This window comes from Phragmites australis, chromosome 22 (genome assembly GCF_958298935.1).
Source record: "Phragmites australis chromosome 22, lpPhrAust1.1, whole genome shotgun sequence".
NCBI classification, from domain to species: Eukaryota; Viridiplantae; Streptophyta; class Magnoliopsida; order Poales; family Poaceae; genus Phragmites; species Phragmites australis.
In genome coordinates, this window is record NC_084942.1 from 20,309,682 (window position 1) to 20,327,031 (window position 17,350).

At 40.1% G+C, this 17,350-nt stretch overlaps 2 protein-coding genes, 1 long non-coding RNA gene and 3 other non-coding genes across 6 annotated transcripts; 1 reads left to right on the forward strand and 5 right to left on the reverse strand.

The window, feature by feature from the left end:
• Positions 1-1,057: 1,057 nt before the first annotated feature.
• On the forward strand, positions 1,058-12,224 carry LOC133904877 (trafficking protein particle complex II-specific subunit 130 homolog). The gene is given in 21 exon segments (XM_062346505.1): positions 1,058-1,259; positions 1,897-2,126; positions 2,259-2,440; positions 2,671-2,854; positions 2,984-3,074; positions 3,773-3,933; positions 4,448-4,537; positions 4,659-4,820; positions 5,725-5,786; positions 5,966-6,056; positions 6,767-6,921; positions 7,041-7,251; positions 7,467-8,012; positions 8,232-8,444; positions 8,659-9,025; positions 9,108-9,198; positions 9,257-9,341; positions 10,615-10,798; positions 10,938-11,218; positions 11,564-11,654; positions 11,747-12,224. Coding segments are annotated over 21 exon segments (3,717 nt in total). The 5' UTR covers positions 1,058-1,195; the 3' UTR covers positions 11,923-12,224.
• Positions 12,225-12,340: 116 nt separating this feature from the next.
• Positions 12,341-13,550, reverse strand: LOC133904878 (uncharacterized). The gene is made up of 2 exons (XR_009907516.1): positions 13,478-13,550; positions 12,341-12,558 (listed from the first exon to the last, which is right to left on the reverse strand). It is a non-coding gene; the product is annotated as an uncharacterized LOC133904878 (long non-coding RNA).
• LOC133905619 (small nucleolar RNA snoR137) lies at positions 12,628-12,770 on the reverse strand. Its single transcript, XR_009907670.1, has one exon. It is a non-coding gene; the product is annotated as a small nucleolar RNA snoR137 (small nucleolar RNA).
• LOC133905595 (small nucleolar RNA Z159/U59) lies at positions 12,837-12,933 on the reverse strand. Its single transcript, XR_009907647.1, has one exon. It is a non-coding gene; the product is annotated as a small nucleolar RNA Z159/U59 (small nucleolar RNA).
• On the reverse strand, positions 13,298-13,387 carry LOC133905621 (small nucleolar RNA Z159/U59). Its single transcript, XR_009907672.1, has one exon. It is a non-coding gene; the product is annotated as a small nucleolar RNA Z159/U59 (small nucleolar RNA).
• A 494-nt stretch (positions 13,551-14,044) lies between the features above and the next one.
• LOC133904587 (uncharacterized) lies at positions 14,045-15,634 on the reverse strand. Its single transcript, XM_062346068.1, has one exon. The coding sequence runs from the start codon at positions 15,551-15,553 to the stop codon at positions 14,045-14,047; it is 1,509 nt and encodes a 502-aa protein (XP_062202052.1). The 5' UTR covers positions 15,554-15,634.
• Positions 15,635-17,350: the final 1,716 nt, after the last annotated feature.

A 17,350-nucleotide genomic window follows, 5' to 3' on the forward strand; every position in this document is an offset into this window, starting at 1 on the left:
TCAGATAAAATCGAGAGTAAATGGAAAAAATAAATACATGCTTACATGCTTTGTACGAGCACAACCAGACCGCTCGCTCGCTCGTTCAGCGAGCAAGAGCAAGGTCTCGCCTGCTGAACGAGTGAGACATTGTCTTATCGTATTTTTCGTATTTTTTAACTTTTGACTGACTGATCTCATACGATCTCATCCGTTCATCGGGCGAAATCACGATAGTCTATTCTTGCAATTTGTTAAAATGGCCATATAATTTTGTAAATATTAGAAAAATAAAATATATAAATAAAAATTTTCGTTAAACATGGGTACAAGTAACTAAAAAAGTTTGAACTATGGTGCCGGTGCATCAGGGTGTCCCTTGGGCTTCGCCCCTATGTGGAGCCATTCTGAGTTTGAAGATCGTGTTACAGTCGGTGCATCAGGAAAGTTGTCACTGTAATTTATACTAGTTATTGGTGACGTAAACAACTCTTGCAAATAATAGTAGTAGTGTATAATCAGATGGATCCTCAAATTTGGTGCTTCTCCTAGTAGTTCATTGTGTGGCAAGCTCATTGTCAGATTACATAAACGGAGGCAGTGCGTAGTGGGCCCACCTTGTCAGTCCCCCAGCCTGTAAGTCCGTAGCCATTTCTGCACCCGACCTGCTCAGGGGGCATTCTGGTTCAGTCTGGACACATATTTCCATGATAAGGTTTTTGATTGTTTATATGTATTACTTTTTCTTTATTTATATATATAATTATATGGTTAGAAGCTGATCTGGTGGTTATATTCAAATTGAGCTTTCCTATGAGTCTAACTTGTTAGGTGCAGATCATTTACATTCTTATATAAACAATCAAATATATTTCACATAGTCATAGCATCTATAGGTATAGAATCATTATATTCGATCGTATAGGTAGCTAAATATTTTTTTTAAAAACGTTATTATATCCACTTAACCTATTCCTACTCAATTAGATATAAATAACTAAATGTTTTTTAATTATTGTATCCGCTCAACCGGACAAGACCCGACATATAAGCTGCAGCTCCACTAAAACCGGCAACCAAACTCCGCGCTCCTCCGTCTCCCTCCGAACTCCGCGCCTTGCCCTCATCTCCGGCGACCTCCCCGGCGGCGGGGAAACCGCATGGAGCAGTAGTACCGTCGCGGCGTCCATCTCCTCCGGCCCCGCTGCCGGTCGCCATGGCGAACTACCTCGCGCAGTTCCAGACCATCAAGTCCTCCTGCGACCGCATCGTCATCGCCGGTACGGTACCGCTTCCCCTCTGAACCGTAGACCCAACCTCTGGGATCTGAACTGCTCTTTCGCGCCCAGCCGCGACCTCACGAGTCGCGGCGTGGCGCGAGCGCGATCTGGGCAGCTCGGTCAGCGTGATATCGGGGCTGCGCGATCTCCAAGGGCCCGATCGAGCGGCAATGCGAGCATAATGGAGGCTTTTTACCTGCTGTGGCTATCTGACGTAGTAAGAATCGGGGTTGTGTTTACCTCCCTGCTGTGGCTATCTGACGTAGTGAGATTTAGAGTGCTTAAGCAGCTTAAGAGCAATGCGGAGAGATCTCAAATCTCCATTTTCCTCCCACAATCTTTAATTTGCATCGACTCATGTAAATTCATGCATGCAACACTGTTGTTCCTGCTCCTTCTCATGTATACTCATTTAGGGATATAAGTCCTATGGTAGGTAGGAGCACGCACAAGCAACCCTCGCTACATCTGTATAGCGATGGAAGGGCAAATACCCTTGTAGTGTAACCATTTGGAGGATCAGAATTGAACTGAGCAATCACTTTCAATTCTTTGCTGTGCATCTGATGAAAAGCGTTATCAAGTTTGTACATTCGTACAAATTCCTTCTCATATGTCAGACTACCTTTTGCAACAGTTGAGGATGTGAGCGATTTGTGGCTCAATGTCAAGGAAAGTTTTGAGCAACGTCTACCAGTGAAGAAGGCCTGCCTCAACAACAAGGCGAGGAACCCTGTTTTTGTTGAAAACCTGCCAGCTGAGTTTATACAAACTACTGATTCAAGGCTTCGGAGTCGCTTTCCGTAAGAACAATACTTGTTCTGGTTCCGGGAGCCATATGCGACTGTTGTTCTTGTTACTTGTGAGGTACTTCCCTCCCACATTTTATCCAATCCTATTGCATGCTGCTCGTTTTGATTATTCTTTTAAGCAACATTACTTATCAAATGGACCATGTGGATGACTTTTTCCATTACTTTATTTATAAAAAATGTGCAGGACCTTGATGAATTTAAGACCATTCTTAAGCCTTGCCTCAAATTAATTGTGCAAAATGATGAGCGGGAATGGTTCATTGTGTTTGTGTCGAAAGCCCATCCTAGCAATGATCATGCAAATAAGATGGCAAAGAAAGTATACGCTAGGCTCGAGGCTGATTTCAACACCAAAAAGAGAGAAAGGTATTTGTTACCACTTCTCCATGATAGTGTTGGTAGCATTTGTACTATGGCTCAAATTACTTTTTCCATTTGTTCCGACTCAACTGTTCGTTTGCTGTTAATTTGCAGTTACGCTATTTTTTATGAGCAGTTTCCACTTTTGAATTCTCTAGGCACTCTTGGGTAAAACTTTACTGCAAACAATGTCGAGTTATTGACAGTGTAAAAAAAAATACTCATTTGTGATATAGATGCTGCAAATTTGATCTACATGGACCCGATGCAGAATTCTGGGATAATTTTGACTCTAAAATGGTGGACTGCATCAGAAACACATTAGATAGGCGGGCTCAGTTTTATGAAGAGGAAATACGGAGGTTAAGTGAGCAACGGTTCACTCCAATATGGAACTTCTGTAACTTCTTCATTCTGAAGGTACAACAATGCAACCATGGTGATGCTTGCCAATTGTTATTTCATTTTTCAGTGCCACTGGATTTTTTTCTACCTTTGTGCTGTTGTTCAATGTGACTTTGTTTACACTCGAATCCTTCGAATGTTCAGGTAAGCTTGGCATTCATGTTTGAGATGAGTAATCTTCATGAAGATTCACTCCGTGAATATGACGAACTTGAACTATGCTACTCAGAATCAGGTTTATCTCTAACTTTAGCTGACAATTACCTTGCATTCAGTTTTGAGCTTCACAGCTAGTTAGATTTGCATCACAAAAGATTTGGCAGTTCTAATCTACCAGGGTTTGAGTATAAGGTTATTTTAAGAGCGATGAAGTTTTCTTCATGAGCTTACATTAATTTCATCTATTTGCATTGTTGTAGTTAGCATGGCCATGCATTCTTACCTGCAGCATAGATTCCTCATTTATAATCCCCATAGATAGAATTCTATGGAGATGCAGACAAATTTGACCTGGATAAGGTTTTATGTTAACAATAGAGATATTAAACAGAGCTCCTGATCACTGATCAGTTAGATGACATTGACACCCAATATGCTCACAAATTTTTGGTATTGCTCACAACTCATAAACCTGTGAATCTCTTGTGAAAGTTTTCTTGTTCATTCTGGAGACAGGTCACTGCTTGTTTATTAATAATATGTTACTTCTCTCGCTTCAAAACTATCATGGCATCATCGATGACTACATCCCTTTCTTGTCTTCTGTTTAAGAATTTCTTTTTTATTCTGACATAGAGCTTATCCTGTTGCTGCCAAAATTGGTATATGTACGGAATGATATTTTAGAAATTTCGAGTACATTATCACTTACATTTATTCACAACTTTTTTTTGCTTATTTAGTATAAATATAATTTTATTCCCATGAATGCAGTGAACTCTCCAGGGAAACATCGAGAATTTGGAGGATTAGATACTGGTGATGACCAGGCTGTGCTGCTAAATCCAGGATTCAAAGCACTGACCCAAATTGTTCAGGATGATGTATTCAGAGATTTTGAGTTCAGACAGTACATATTTGCTTGCCAGTCTAAGGTTTGTACATAATGGATTCTTCAGTTGCTGTGCCTTGCAAGCTAGATATGGTGGCAAAATTTTGGAAAATAAAATTCTATTTCGTCAGTATGTCTTAGATCTGTTTTTTTATTGTTGTTGTCAAGCATGAGCATTCTTCCTGTTTTGTTGCTACTATGAAATGATTTCTGCATTGTTACATTACTACTTACTACTATTTTATGTAAGATTGGAAGCATCTCAACCTATTGTGCTTCTTTTTCTTTTTTGTCACAAGTGGGCAATCTTTACAGTTAGGGAATGAATGTCAAAGAACAGATCTTTTTTTGGCTTAACCAAATGACCTATTACAAGCTTGTCAATTTTTTTCATGTCAAAACAATCCGTATCAAAGAGAGTGTCATTATGCTCAAATGTACCATGCAATATAGAAGTACCAATTTTATGTTAGAGTTATTTTGCTTTACTTTTTATTAATGATTATTAGGCCAACTGAAAATTATACATCACCTTTTCAATTTCACCTTTTTTGCAGTTATTGTTTAAATTGTTCCGCCCAATTGAGGTTGCTGCCAGAGGATATGCTTTTGTTGTTGGCTTTTCCAAGACACTAGCCTTTCATGAAGTATGTAACTATAGTTTTACTATTTTCTTCCTCTATAAATTGTTTATGTGCCGGGAAGACTATTGTCATTGTGAAGTTCTTGTTTATTTAATCCTGATTATGCTTTCCCTTTCCCCTTCAGAATGCTCTACTATTTTGTTTCCATGAAGTATGGGTGATAACTGCATGTTTGGGTTTAATAAAGTCTACAACTTCACATTATGATGGTGGAGCTGTTGCTATTGATTCAGAGAAAGAGTTTTATCGCCTTCAGGGTGATCTTTATTCACTCTGCCGTGTTAAGGCAAGTTGCCACGCTTCTGTTATTCCAATATCGATTTGCCTGGTATATTGTTATTTTGTTTGTGTTCTGAGTTTATTGTTTTCATGTCTGTAATTGAGGAACTATGAAATTTTAAGTATTGCGTGGTAGCTTATTTTTGGGCTTTAAGGAATGTTGTCAAGACTCCTGTACTTAATACGGCTTATGCTTTGGCATCAGGATTGGTAGATGAAGTGTAATTGCAAATCAAATGTAAAGTTTCCTGGGTCAATGACCAAGGGCTCTACTTCAATATGAATATTTAATTTCCAATTAAATAAATAGTAAATCGAACAAAATAAAATTTGTTTTATCCAGGAATTTCGTGCAAATTCTCAAATATTGCATTTCACACTTGGTACATACTACATACCTCGCTGTGTGAGTTTTAAAATTTAAACTCTAATCATTTTAGTATTTGCCTAGCACCAGTGTCTTCACACCAGCAGCTACAACTTGCATCATTTGTGTACAATCACAATGATTCATTTACTTTTCTTTTTCTTGGTAATCATGCTGTGGTTTATTTTAGATTGATATCCGTTTGGAAATTCCCTTGCACTACTGTCCTTATAATCGTATACAGTCCTGAGTTATTTAGTAATTGACTACCCTGTTCCTAATAAACCATGGAGCCTTTTAAATTGAAAATAGAAACTGGAGAATGCCTTTCCATTGTATTTTTTATAGTTTATTAGCTTCTTTGTATGACAGAATTCAAGTGTGGCATCAAGTCCTTTTTTCTTACCTTTTGGATTACATTCTCCTAATTTTCTTACAGCATACAAAACTGTTTGTTTATGTCACTCTTCATGGATATCACACTCCTAATTTTCTTACAGCATACAAAACTGTTTGTTTATGTCACTCTTCATGGATATCACAGCTTATGAGGCTTGCTTATTTGATTGGTTATGGGATTGAGATAGAAAAGAGTCCAGTCAACAGGTATAAGATCAATACCGCTATTTTATTTATTGACTTCACCTTTCCATTGGCTGGTTAAATTAATAGATTGCATTCCTCTCTTTTTTAAGTCTTAATGAAGCTTGCAGCTGCAGTATTTCAGTTATTCCATACAGTTTTGCATTAAAAATTTAAAACTGATATTTGTAATGTGTTTGCAGTGCATCTTTAAGCATGCTACCATGGCCAAAGCCAGCTACATGGCCTTCAATTCCTCCTGATTCATCGGCAGAAATAATGGCAAAGGAGAAGGTAAGCATTTTCCAGCTTTTCTTGGTGGCTTCTAATTATATTTCCTGTGGATGGTTCTTTAATTTCAAAAGTCACATGCCCTGTATAATTGGTCCATGTCCTTCCCAATTGACGAGATCAACATGTTGAAAATAGGTCATTGAACCTTTTTTTTCTCTCTGTAAATTGGTACGCTCAAAAGTCAAAACATTTCTATATAAAGTAGCACTGAATGACGCATGACATATGGAAACTGACTATGCTATTCCAGTCATCGGCATCATTCCAGCTTTTTAGCATGTAGGGCCTGGGCCTCTTATTTTTGTCAGTGAACATACATATTTCCACACACATCGAAACTTTCAGGTACATCATGATTCACAAATGACAAATGACAAATTATACATTTGTTAGTCACTTAGTTGTGTAGCATAAAAGAGGAAAACAGGAAAAGGTCTGATAACATAGCCAGACCAGTAAATTAGTGATGATCTTTCAACAGTAAACCATAAAGCTATTGCTGAAATACAGGGTGGAGTGGATTTTGTAATTTTATAGAGATGCCAAATTCTGGATTTTGATAACGTGAAGCTTTATACTGACCCAAATTTGCTAGTCAATTTCATTTCCCCCCCTAAAAAACCCTTATATTTGCTATCCCCTGTGTAGATACTTATAACACACTTATTGCAAACTGTAGCTTAAAGTTCTGGATCCTTTTCCGTGTGCAGATGATTCTTCAAGCAGAACCAAGAGAAAAGCTCTTCAACATTCACAGGAAACCTCTGCCACTAGAACCTTCTCTACTTCTACGTGAGGCTAATAGGCGCAGAGCTTTTCTTTCTGTTGGAAATATATCTGAGTTATAGGATTCAGCAGCTGATGGGTAAGGGCTATTATTCCCCCCTTTTGTGATGTATTTATCTTTTCAGTAAAAATTCAGCAAAGATTTTGGATTGTCATTTTTATTTACTTATATACTTGTGTATATTTTTGTCTGGGCAGTTCAGTTTTAGATGCAAATTCAAAACTTCCTCCCAACAGATCTGCTTCTAACTTCATGACAAGAACATTGTCAGGTCCACCAATGTCTGAGACTCCTCTTGATCGCCCCATGAGGTTATCAGAAATTCATGTTGCAGCTGAGCATGCACTGAAACAGATGATATCAGATCCTGAATTTATGACATCACTTTCATCACTAGAAGAATTTGAGGTAGTGTGTTCATGCTCATCATGACAGATTCTGACATTATGTTGTATGTTCCTGTTATAAATCGTAAAAGTTCCTTGTAATGCTTCTATGTTTTCCCCTGCTTGAACTAATTGATTTAGAGACAATGATTATTGAATACTACTGTAATATTGGAATTCCTGCCAACAATTTATAAAAAAGATGAGCTGCAACAGTAATTGTTTTTTGTGTTACAGAAAAGATATATGGAGCTTACTAACGGTGCAGCTGATAATTATCACCGCTCTTGGTGGAAAAGACATGGAGTTGTGCTTGATGGAGAGATTGCAGCTCTATTCTTCAAGCATGGAAACTATGATTTGGCTGTGAAATCCTATGAGAAAGTATGTGCTATGTATTCTGCAGAAGGCTGGGAAGAGCTGTTGGCAGATGTTCTTCCTGATCTTGCAGAATGCCAGAAGATTCTCAATGATGAAGCTGGTCATTTGGCTTCCTGTGTAAAGTTACTTTCTCTGGACAGTGGTTTGTTTTCATCTAAAGAGCGGCAAGCTTTCCAGTCAGAAGTTGTTCGACTTGCTCACAGTGAAATGAAGCATACTGTGCCCCTTGATGTCTCATCACTAATTACATTTGCTGGAAATGCCAGTCCACCACTAGAATTATGTGACAGGGATCCCGGTACACTATCTGTAGCAGTTTGGAGTGGCTTCCCAGATGACATCACGCTGGAATCTCTCAGTTTAAGATTATCAGCTTCTTCTAGTGCAGATGAAGGTATCAAGGTACAGTTACCATATTACTGATTGCTACCTTTTCTCCCCCGGGGTATATGATTTGTTCTTGGTTCAGATGCACTACTATGTTTCCAAGTAAAATTCAGTTTTATACGGCTTTCAGAAATCAAAACTAATGATATATGTACATACTGTAGAAAAATGACCCTCATAATCCATATTATATTCTTCAGTCACCTAACAGGTTGATGTCGCCATGCCATGCAGGCAATAAAGAGTTCGGGTTCTCATATTCTTGTACCAGGTAGAAATGTTATCACTTTTGACATTCCTCCTCAGAAGCCTGGTTCCTATGTGTTGGGTGCTCTTACGGGACAGATTGGCAAGCTGTCATTCAGATCGCATAGATTTTCCCAGGATGGTCCAGTGGATACCGATGAATTCATGAGCTTTGAGAAGCCAACTAGACCTGTTTTGAAGGTAATTTCATAAAAAATGAACTGAAGTATTTTATAAAATCTTAGTCCCCGTGAACCATGTCATCAAATTGCCAATAAGAGATAATAGCTATATTTTCAAAATAAAAGAGCGTCACTGAACAACAGAACAAAATTTTCTTGTAATTAGTGAAGCATCGTATGTTATATTGGTTGTAAGACAACCTCATTCTCATTAATTGCACTCTCCATTGTAGGTTAGAAAACCAAGGGCTTTAGTTGATATTACCCCTGTTGTGTCCTCTGCATTGCTTATGAATGAGCTCCAGTGGATTGGATTAATCGTCAAGCCAAGAGACTATTCTTTAAAAGGTGGCATATTGCATATAGATGCCGGTGCTGAACTGAAAATTGAGGAGTCTCAGATGATTGAGATAGAAAGTTACAGAAGTGATATGGAGCATGCTGGTTCTGCTGATAGCTCCATTGATGGTGAAAGGGTTGAAAAGATCCCTATTGAAAATGGGAAGATAGAACTTCCAGATTGGGCTAGTGATGTGACTACTCTAGTTTGGTTTCCTGTTCGTGCTATTGATGACACGATTGCCAAGGGAGAATCCCCAGGTTTGTACGTAACAAGTAATAAATTCTGGTGGTTATGTTTCAGCCAGTTGGTTGACCTTTCTTTCTGTCTCCATTTTTTCAGCGTCTCCTCAGAAACAGAGCATAGTAGACGGAATGAGAATGATTGCTCTGAAACTTGAATTTGGAGTTTTCCATAATCAAGTATTTGAAAGGTAGCTCTTCTTTTCTCATACATTGCTTTTTAGACATGGCAAATCCTTGTTATTTCAGGACCATTGCAGTACATTTCACTAACCCATTCCATGTAAGCACACGCGTTGTAGACAAGTGCAATGATGGAACTCTACTACTACAGGTACAGTTTTCTCCTGTCTGGCACATGTGCATGTGAGTGATTGCGTGCATGTGCGATTTTGCATGCTTGCATGGGCTTGGCGTGGTTGTAGTTCTGTGTACAGCACAAGTTTGCACGAAACATATAGTTACTCCCTATTGCCCATGGGTCTCCACTACTGGTCTGGCACTGTGGCAACTATGATCAGCCCTTCAAAAGCATATGTAAACTTCATCTTAGCATGCACTTGAATAGACATCATTGTGAACTGAAACCATTCTTTTTCCAAGTATATCTTCACATTCATGAGAGCAATAGCCACAAAATTTCACCAAGGTCTTGTGCCTTTTCTTTTTTGCTTTCCTCGCACTACAACTTGATCAATGCTCACCATTCTTCAGGTGCCAAAAAGAGATGTCCATACCAAAATATTATGCATTTTGAAAATTTTCTGAATCATGATATAACAATGACGTCTTACTGTAGTAGCCTCATAAGTTGGTTTCATGGACATGTGAATTCTATTGTCTGTTGCTGACCTCATCACAAAAGGCAGCCATAATATGTTCTCATATTTTGTTGGGTATTAGCATAAAAAATTCTGGCAATTATAAATACTAGTAAGGTGTCCGTGTGTTGTGTGTTGTGTGTTGTAACGGGTTTTAAATCTCATCCTCAATATTTAGTTTGTTTCTCACATGATGCAAAAAATGTGATGTTGAAAACAATACGTAAGTTCAGTGGAGAGAGTGAATACGTAAGGCCACATCACGACGAACAAGGACCCCTCCTCAGTGCTCCCGCTAAGCAGGTAGAATCAGAAGAAACCCCCGCCCCTGCTGGAGCTCGAGGTGGCTAAGTCCAACTTGCCAGATGACTCCGCATTAGCCATCCTTCGGTGGGAAGATGCCAGTGGAGGCAGCATCATGAGGATGGAGGGCGGTGGCGGAGCTATGCGGGTGGAGGATGGCATGGTGCGACGGAGCAGTAGTGGGGTGGTGCGGCTGGGGATAAGCTAGGCAACTGGTGAATGGGGGGGGGGTTCTAGTCAAGGATGGAGGATGATGCTCAATGGCAAAGGCGGGTAAATTCGAGGAACTTCAGGGGTGTTTTGCAGTTTGAGGGTGATGCAGGAAGAAACTCATGCTTTATATTAGTAGAGATAGAGATAGAGGTAGAGATAGAGATAGAGATAGAGAAGAGATTGTATATTCCTGCATGTTCAAGTGTTGATTTCCAATATTTTTCTGAGATTATTGAATCTGAATTAGTATTTTTTTTCTGCCTATTTCAGGTGATATTGTGTTCTGAAGTGAAGGCCGCTCTGCATGTAAAGGATGTACGGTTAGATCTTCAATCTGGATTTGAGCACTTAGGAAAGGGGGACGGGCGACCAGCTTCAAGTTTGTTCCCTCTGGTTATCGCTCCTTCTTCCAGAGCAGGAATTTTATTCATAATACGGTTAAGTGGCACAAAAGGTAAGTCTCTTATAAAGTTTACTTTTTATTGTTAGCTGTCCCTTCCAGTGGACGATTGCTCGCTTCTGCTTTTTTTACTACAAGTCCCTTCGGAGAAAAAAATTACTGTCTACTGACTTTTGGATTTCATTGTTTTCAGATCTGGATGAGGTAGAAAATGCAGACAGCATGCTGAATATTAAGTACGGAATATCTGGTGACAGAACAACTGGAGCACATTCTCCAGTTCCTGTCAAATCCAACGATTGTGAAGAGCTTCTGTTCAAGATTGCACTCAAACTGAAGCGACCTGTCCTCGATCCATGTCTAGCAGTTGGATTCCTTCCATTTTCCACAGATTGCCTGAGGGTTGAGCAATTAGTTAATATGAGATGGAGGGTTGAGAGGCTGAAAAAACCGGAGGACACATCTATATCTGGTGTAAGTCTGCAGAACATTTTTGCTCAACTTTTCATCTCTTTATATAAGACACCAGTGCTCCTGCAGTTTCCATTGTCTTGTCAGTGTAAGCTCTAAGGATAAAGGCCGTGAAAGGCTGTGTTACATGTACACGGGTGCGGGTGTTAGAGTCTGACTTGTGTCGGGACGTCTGATTCGGCAAAAGTTTTTGGAACACACCATATACCACTTGGAATCTGACATGGGTGTCGGAATCCGACACTGATACGTGAGTATCTGACTCTGGCAAAAAATTTTGGACACGGATGTCCAGGTAACATAGGTGAAAGGTTCTCTTTGCATCTAAACTTGAATTTGCCATGGCAGGACGAAATACTTTATCAGGTCGATGCTAACCCGCAGAACTGGATGGTTGCCGGGAGGAAATGCGGCCACATATCGTTGTCAAATGGGCAAGGTGAGAACCTTGATACCTTGTGTCCAATCCATGTCCGTTCTTCTGTGGCACAATGCCAATCCTCACGTCGCACACTACACTTGGTCACACAGGTTCAAGGATGGAGATCACCGTGACATGCGTCCCGCTGGTGTCCGGGTACGTCCACCCGCCGCAGCTGGGCCTGCCCGAGGTGGGCGAGGCGAACATCAGCTGCAATCCGGCAGGGCCGCACCTGGTGTGCGTCCTTCCTCTGGCACTTAGCACCTCCTACTGTATACTGGCATGATTCATCCTGTGCACTTACCATTTTCACCTAGAAGAGTTGTAGTGTCCGTTTTTTTTTTTTTTTGTGCGGACGTGTTTCACTGGAACCAGTTTCTTGCAATTTTATTGTACCATAATCGTAGTGTACAATTGTACATTGACTGATAAGTGAAGCTGGGTTCTCCAGGATTCTGCAAAAATTTTCAAGCTTGATTTATTCTGTAATTTGTGCTATTTACGGACAATTTATGTTCCTATTCTTAGCTTGAACCATCACCGGTGACTCTGAACTATTTCACTCGTGAGGCTCGAGGTTGCATTGCCTTTGTCGTCATCTTGCTAGTTGCACTGCCGTTGGTTCGCATTCATGACCATGTCTCAGTTCTCAAGACTTCAGATAATTCGTCATTTACATTTTATATAAAGGCTCCTTTCATCGATAGCATTTTAGCAAGATTGGAATGGTTAATAATTAAAATCATGAGCATCAAGCTCCTATAAATTATCGTCCCTAGCCAATGCTGTCTATTACAATAATCAGGCCATGTGAAGGGATTGTTCGTTCCCTTAGATTTGCAATTTTATTATGCTTCCTTCTGGTCGTCATTTCCATTGAATCCAGTCCAAAACCACATTCTTGTCCACAAGCTGGTAGATTCTGATAAAAAGGAAAAAGGAAACGATAATAAAATAACCAGAACCAATTTCTTGGTAATACATTTCATTGAAATGTGCCAGGAGACAGGTAACATGGATGCAGCGAAACAAGGCATCATGCTGTTTAATTCTGGCTGCTTGTTCAATCTATGCTTCTCTCTACAGAATGACCAAACAAAAAAAATCAGGCCATTCTTCCAGTCGTGAAGCAACACCAAAAAAACAAAAATCATTTTTCCCTTGATACGTGTCCGATCCAAGATTCAACAACTGGTTAAGGTCTCTTCAGTTCAGGTCTCCAGATTGCTTCCCCACCGCGCCATGAAAAAGCGCATCAGAAGAACGAAAGTTTTCATTTTTAATCATCACCAGAGACTAGAATCGATCATAAAATTCCAAAAGATTCTTTTAAAATTTCAGCACAGATAGGAGGAAGAGATAAGGGAAAAAACCGATGAGCACCCTCAGAACATGGATATGAAGGGTATCAACAGATTGATAGTTTTTCAGACAAGGCTGAAACTTAAATCATGCGCAGTCATCGGGTCCAACAAGGCTGAAGGAAAGGCAGATATGCGAAGATAATTCAGATCCCTCAGCGTGATAATAACAAGATTCATCAACGATGTAAATCAGGCCACTACTTTAACATCACAGGTCTTCACAGGGATCGTCCATGTTCTTCCAGATTAACCCAGTGGGAAAAAAAATAGAAACAAAATTAAGGCAGATCGACGGAGATTTCCTCAGCTCAGGTCTCCAAATTTGTTCTTCCACACCGCGAATTTCAGAAGAACGAAAGTTAATCATTTTACATCATCATCGGAGATCGACCGACCGATCAGCAAACAGGACCGAAAACAAGACAAAAACAAAACCAAGAAACGGAAGAGCAAAAGAACCAGATCGAAAAGCGAGACCCTGGGTCAATTCGGCGCGCAGATGAATCAACGAACAACGAAGGAGGTCTTCCATGTTCCAGCGGCGGCTAGGCCAATTCGGCTGCGGAGAGGCCAGGTTGCTTCGTTATTTATGGAGTCTCCGGCTAGGGTTCTCGTCGCCTGGGCCTCCCGCGCTGTCGGCGATGAACAATCACAAACGAGGCCCAAAAGGCCTAGCGCTTGGCCCAAACATCCATCCGCTACAAAAATATAAAAAAGAGTTTGCAGATCCCGGTAAAACTACACTGAACATCACCTTAAAAATATTTCATCCGATAATTGCTCTTTCTTGGCTTCAAAATTAGAGGTAGAAGGCAATTTTTCATTTGTACTCATTAAGAAAACAGATATGCTAAAATGATTGCTCGAATTAGCTAAAGCGCATCTGCATATGTTTATTAAAACAAGAACACAAACATATATCAGCTAGCTTGTTCATACACAGATGTGTACAAGCATGGTACTAAAAACTATAGCAGACACACATACAAAGGGAAAACACTTAACCAGTTGCTGCCTTCTCCTTATGATTACATCTCAATGACTTCAGTTCATCTCACTGCGTCTGCTGCTGGTGCTTGCGACGGAGACGATGTTGTCAAGGAGATACGGTTCATGGCCGAATCCCTCGAGATCCTGTATGTCGCCAGTAAGTGGAAGGTTCTCAGTAGAGGTAGCATTAGGCAGAAGCACCGGGTCTTCGTCCATCATAATGTCCTCCCAAAACTGGGATAGCAAAGAGTCATCGGGCATATGAAAATCATCCCAATCGATATCCAAGTTATTCTCGGCTGGGCTGTTAGCGGCAGCAACTACTGCATCCAAGCTTCCATCCGCAGCATTTAGACAATTGTCAGCAGTAGTTTCGTTCTCCTGGTGTTGCTGCGGACCATCATCAACACCGACAGTAACATCATGATTGGCATCAGCATCGGCATCGGCATCGGCATCTGCCGCACCGCTAGCATGTATGGTGTTACCAGTAGAGGCGGTAGGGCCGGTGCTACTATTAGCCATTTCTGGAAGGGATGGGAATTGCAAAGCCACTGGAGGGTTATAAGGGAAATGGAATGGCACACCTCCATCTTGAGCAGCAAGATTACTAGCACTAGCACCACCAGCACCATAGACAGCAGCAGTAGCAGAAGTACTGGTCAGGTTCATGAAACAGTAAGTGTTTGGGACATTAGGTATAGCTCCTGCACATGCTTGCAGAGGAGGAGCCATCACACATGAAGCAGCAACGTTATTACTCATAGCAAAATTGCTTGGGGTATTATTGTTCGTGGTGGTGTTGATGTTGTTTCCAAAGAACCCCAAACCCCTTGCCATGTGGTTGATAGGCGGTATTATTCCACCCACAATAGGTGTGGGTCTGACCGTGGTTGCCATCAAGGGTGGCGTTTCTTGTGGTAGAAATGGAAGGGGTAATGGCATGCGATGAAAATTTGTTGGTGGCACTAAAAGAGGAATACGAACATAGGGAGGATATCCAACAAATTGAGGACTAAATTGTGGCACATGGAACTGTGGCGTTTGGAACTGTGGCACTTGGAATTGTGGAACCTGGAATTGTGGCACCTGGAACTGATGGAGATGTGGATGGCAGGAGGTGGATGGCTGATCTGTGGACTTATGACGCTTCTTAGTAGGCTTGGGCCTAGGAACAGAGTTTTGATCATTCTGATAAGCATGTAGAAGATCATTTAGGAAATCATAGGACTCCATGGAGGCAATTGCCTCAGCAATGTCAGAGTCTAGTATGATACCACGATGGTGGGAACTTGCACACATCCAAGCACAGAACGTAAGTTCTTGCACAAACATCTCACACGCCTTTGTCAGGAAGGAAGGCGTGTCAAATGTCATCATCATTTTACCTTTTTCAGCACAAATGACCTTCTTGAGACGGGTCATGGGAATTGCACGCTCACCGAAGTCCTCAATTGCTTCAATCTCTTCTTGTTTCGTCCTCCAAAACTCCTCTATCATCTGCTGCTCAGACGCTGGCATGGGCGTCCTTGGCGATGTGCGGATGTCAATAGGACAATCCATTTCCTTCTTCTCTAGGCGTGATAGATGTACCTAGATATAAGATACATCCATATAGTTATTGAATACTCTTAATATTCTAATTTTAAACTAACATTTGATTGAGCCAACAACCCAATCTATATCCGTATCATAAATAAAGAGAGAACTTTTAACATACTTTCTCAAATTGCAAACTATAAGATACCATGGAAACAAACCCCTACACAAACTACTTGTGAGAATAGTAAGATAGATTCTGTACCTTAAATTAAAATTCTGAAAGCACTACTGGTGAACGATGAGAATGGCCACCATGTACTATGGTTTATATAGGAAACCAAGGGGGTCAAAATTTCTAGGCACCAACTTCAATGATCGAGAGAAAATAAGGAAAAAACTGAAGAAAATAAAAAGGTTGGTGCTTCTTGACCAATTTCTTGCAGGTTTCTTGCTGTTCTTTTTAGCCATACATGCATCTTTTCCACTGTTTTCTTGAAACGGATTGGGGCCTCACATTGTTGAACCATCCATTCCATATTTTTCTAATGCTAAAAACAATCCAAATAACCTAATGCCGTAACGCATTCACAGATGAATACACACTTGATGCTATCCATGCACCTTGCTTGATATCCTTTGGCTATTGCCAGTTTGTCGTTTACTATATCTTATGCTTATCTGTCGACGGTTGCTTGATAAATTAAAGATGGGGTATCCAACAACTTTCTTCTTCTAATATGGATGGTCATCAAATGGCATGCAAGGGGGTTACTTGTGGGCTTCTGTATGACAACTAAGATTCATGGGTATGTACAAGGGAGGTGCATGCTGCATGCATGGTTCTAGATGAAGCCAACTTTTGTACAGGCTGTAAACACTTTACAGAAGTTACCTTTTATTGATTTGGCATTGCTATATAGTGGATGTCCATTTGTGGTGTAAAGGTATATCTTTGAGTCATTGCTTTATCTCTTTCCTAGAACATGCATACATGGCTCATGCACCTTCTACTTTGTGTCCTTGATGATTGTTGTGACATTTCTTGACTTTGTAAGAAATGACATGGCTAGATATGAGGATCTTTGTTGCTATGGAGTTCTGATCATGTGATTTCTTATCTTCTTATTTTGGTTATTTTTGTTGTGGAGACTACATCATGCAAGACATGCACAAAAGCATCAATAACTTCCATGCCCACCTATGATCCACAACCAAAATGGTTGAATTTTTTGATTATTTTGGTTATTTTTGTGATTTGTATATTAGAGACAATCTTTCACCTTGTACATTCCCAAAAAGTGATGCCAAAAGTTTGAATTTTCTTTTAAGTTATGATCATCGATACACAACTAAAAAGATTTAGGGAAAAGTTAAAGGCATGCATCTATAAAGAGTTTAACTATTAAATATAATCATCGTACAAGTTTCTCAAACTATAAGTACTTCATAAAATTAAAAAAAAACAGTGACGCAAAAAGTGGAGGAATTAACTATGATGTATGGCATGAGAAATCCACAAGTAATAGATTCATAGTTTCCATTTGGGACATAAGCTGGCTTATGAGATTAGCAGGTGGGAGGCAACTTGTGCTTCTTGGTTCAATCTCAACTTTTGCTTCTTCATAAGCTGATGAAGAATCTTGCCATTTGGAAGCACTTTGACTCTTTGCTATGGAGAAATTAAAATAGAAGTTGTATTGAAAAGGGCCATTTTGATTTCTTTCTTTTCCGATTACAAGGATGACACGCACACAAGCACACCACTACACACGCACACCACACTCACACACACCACTTGTAAATAAAACCATCAAAAGC

What these genes read in the sequence shown, in the direction of transcription:
- LOC133904587 (XM_062346068.1), bottom strand. Translation starts at nt 15,553, where the DNA reads ATGGATTGTCCTATTGACATCCGCACATCGCCAAGGACGCCCATGCCA.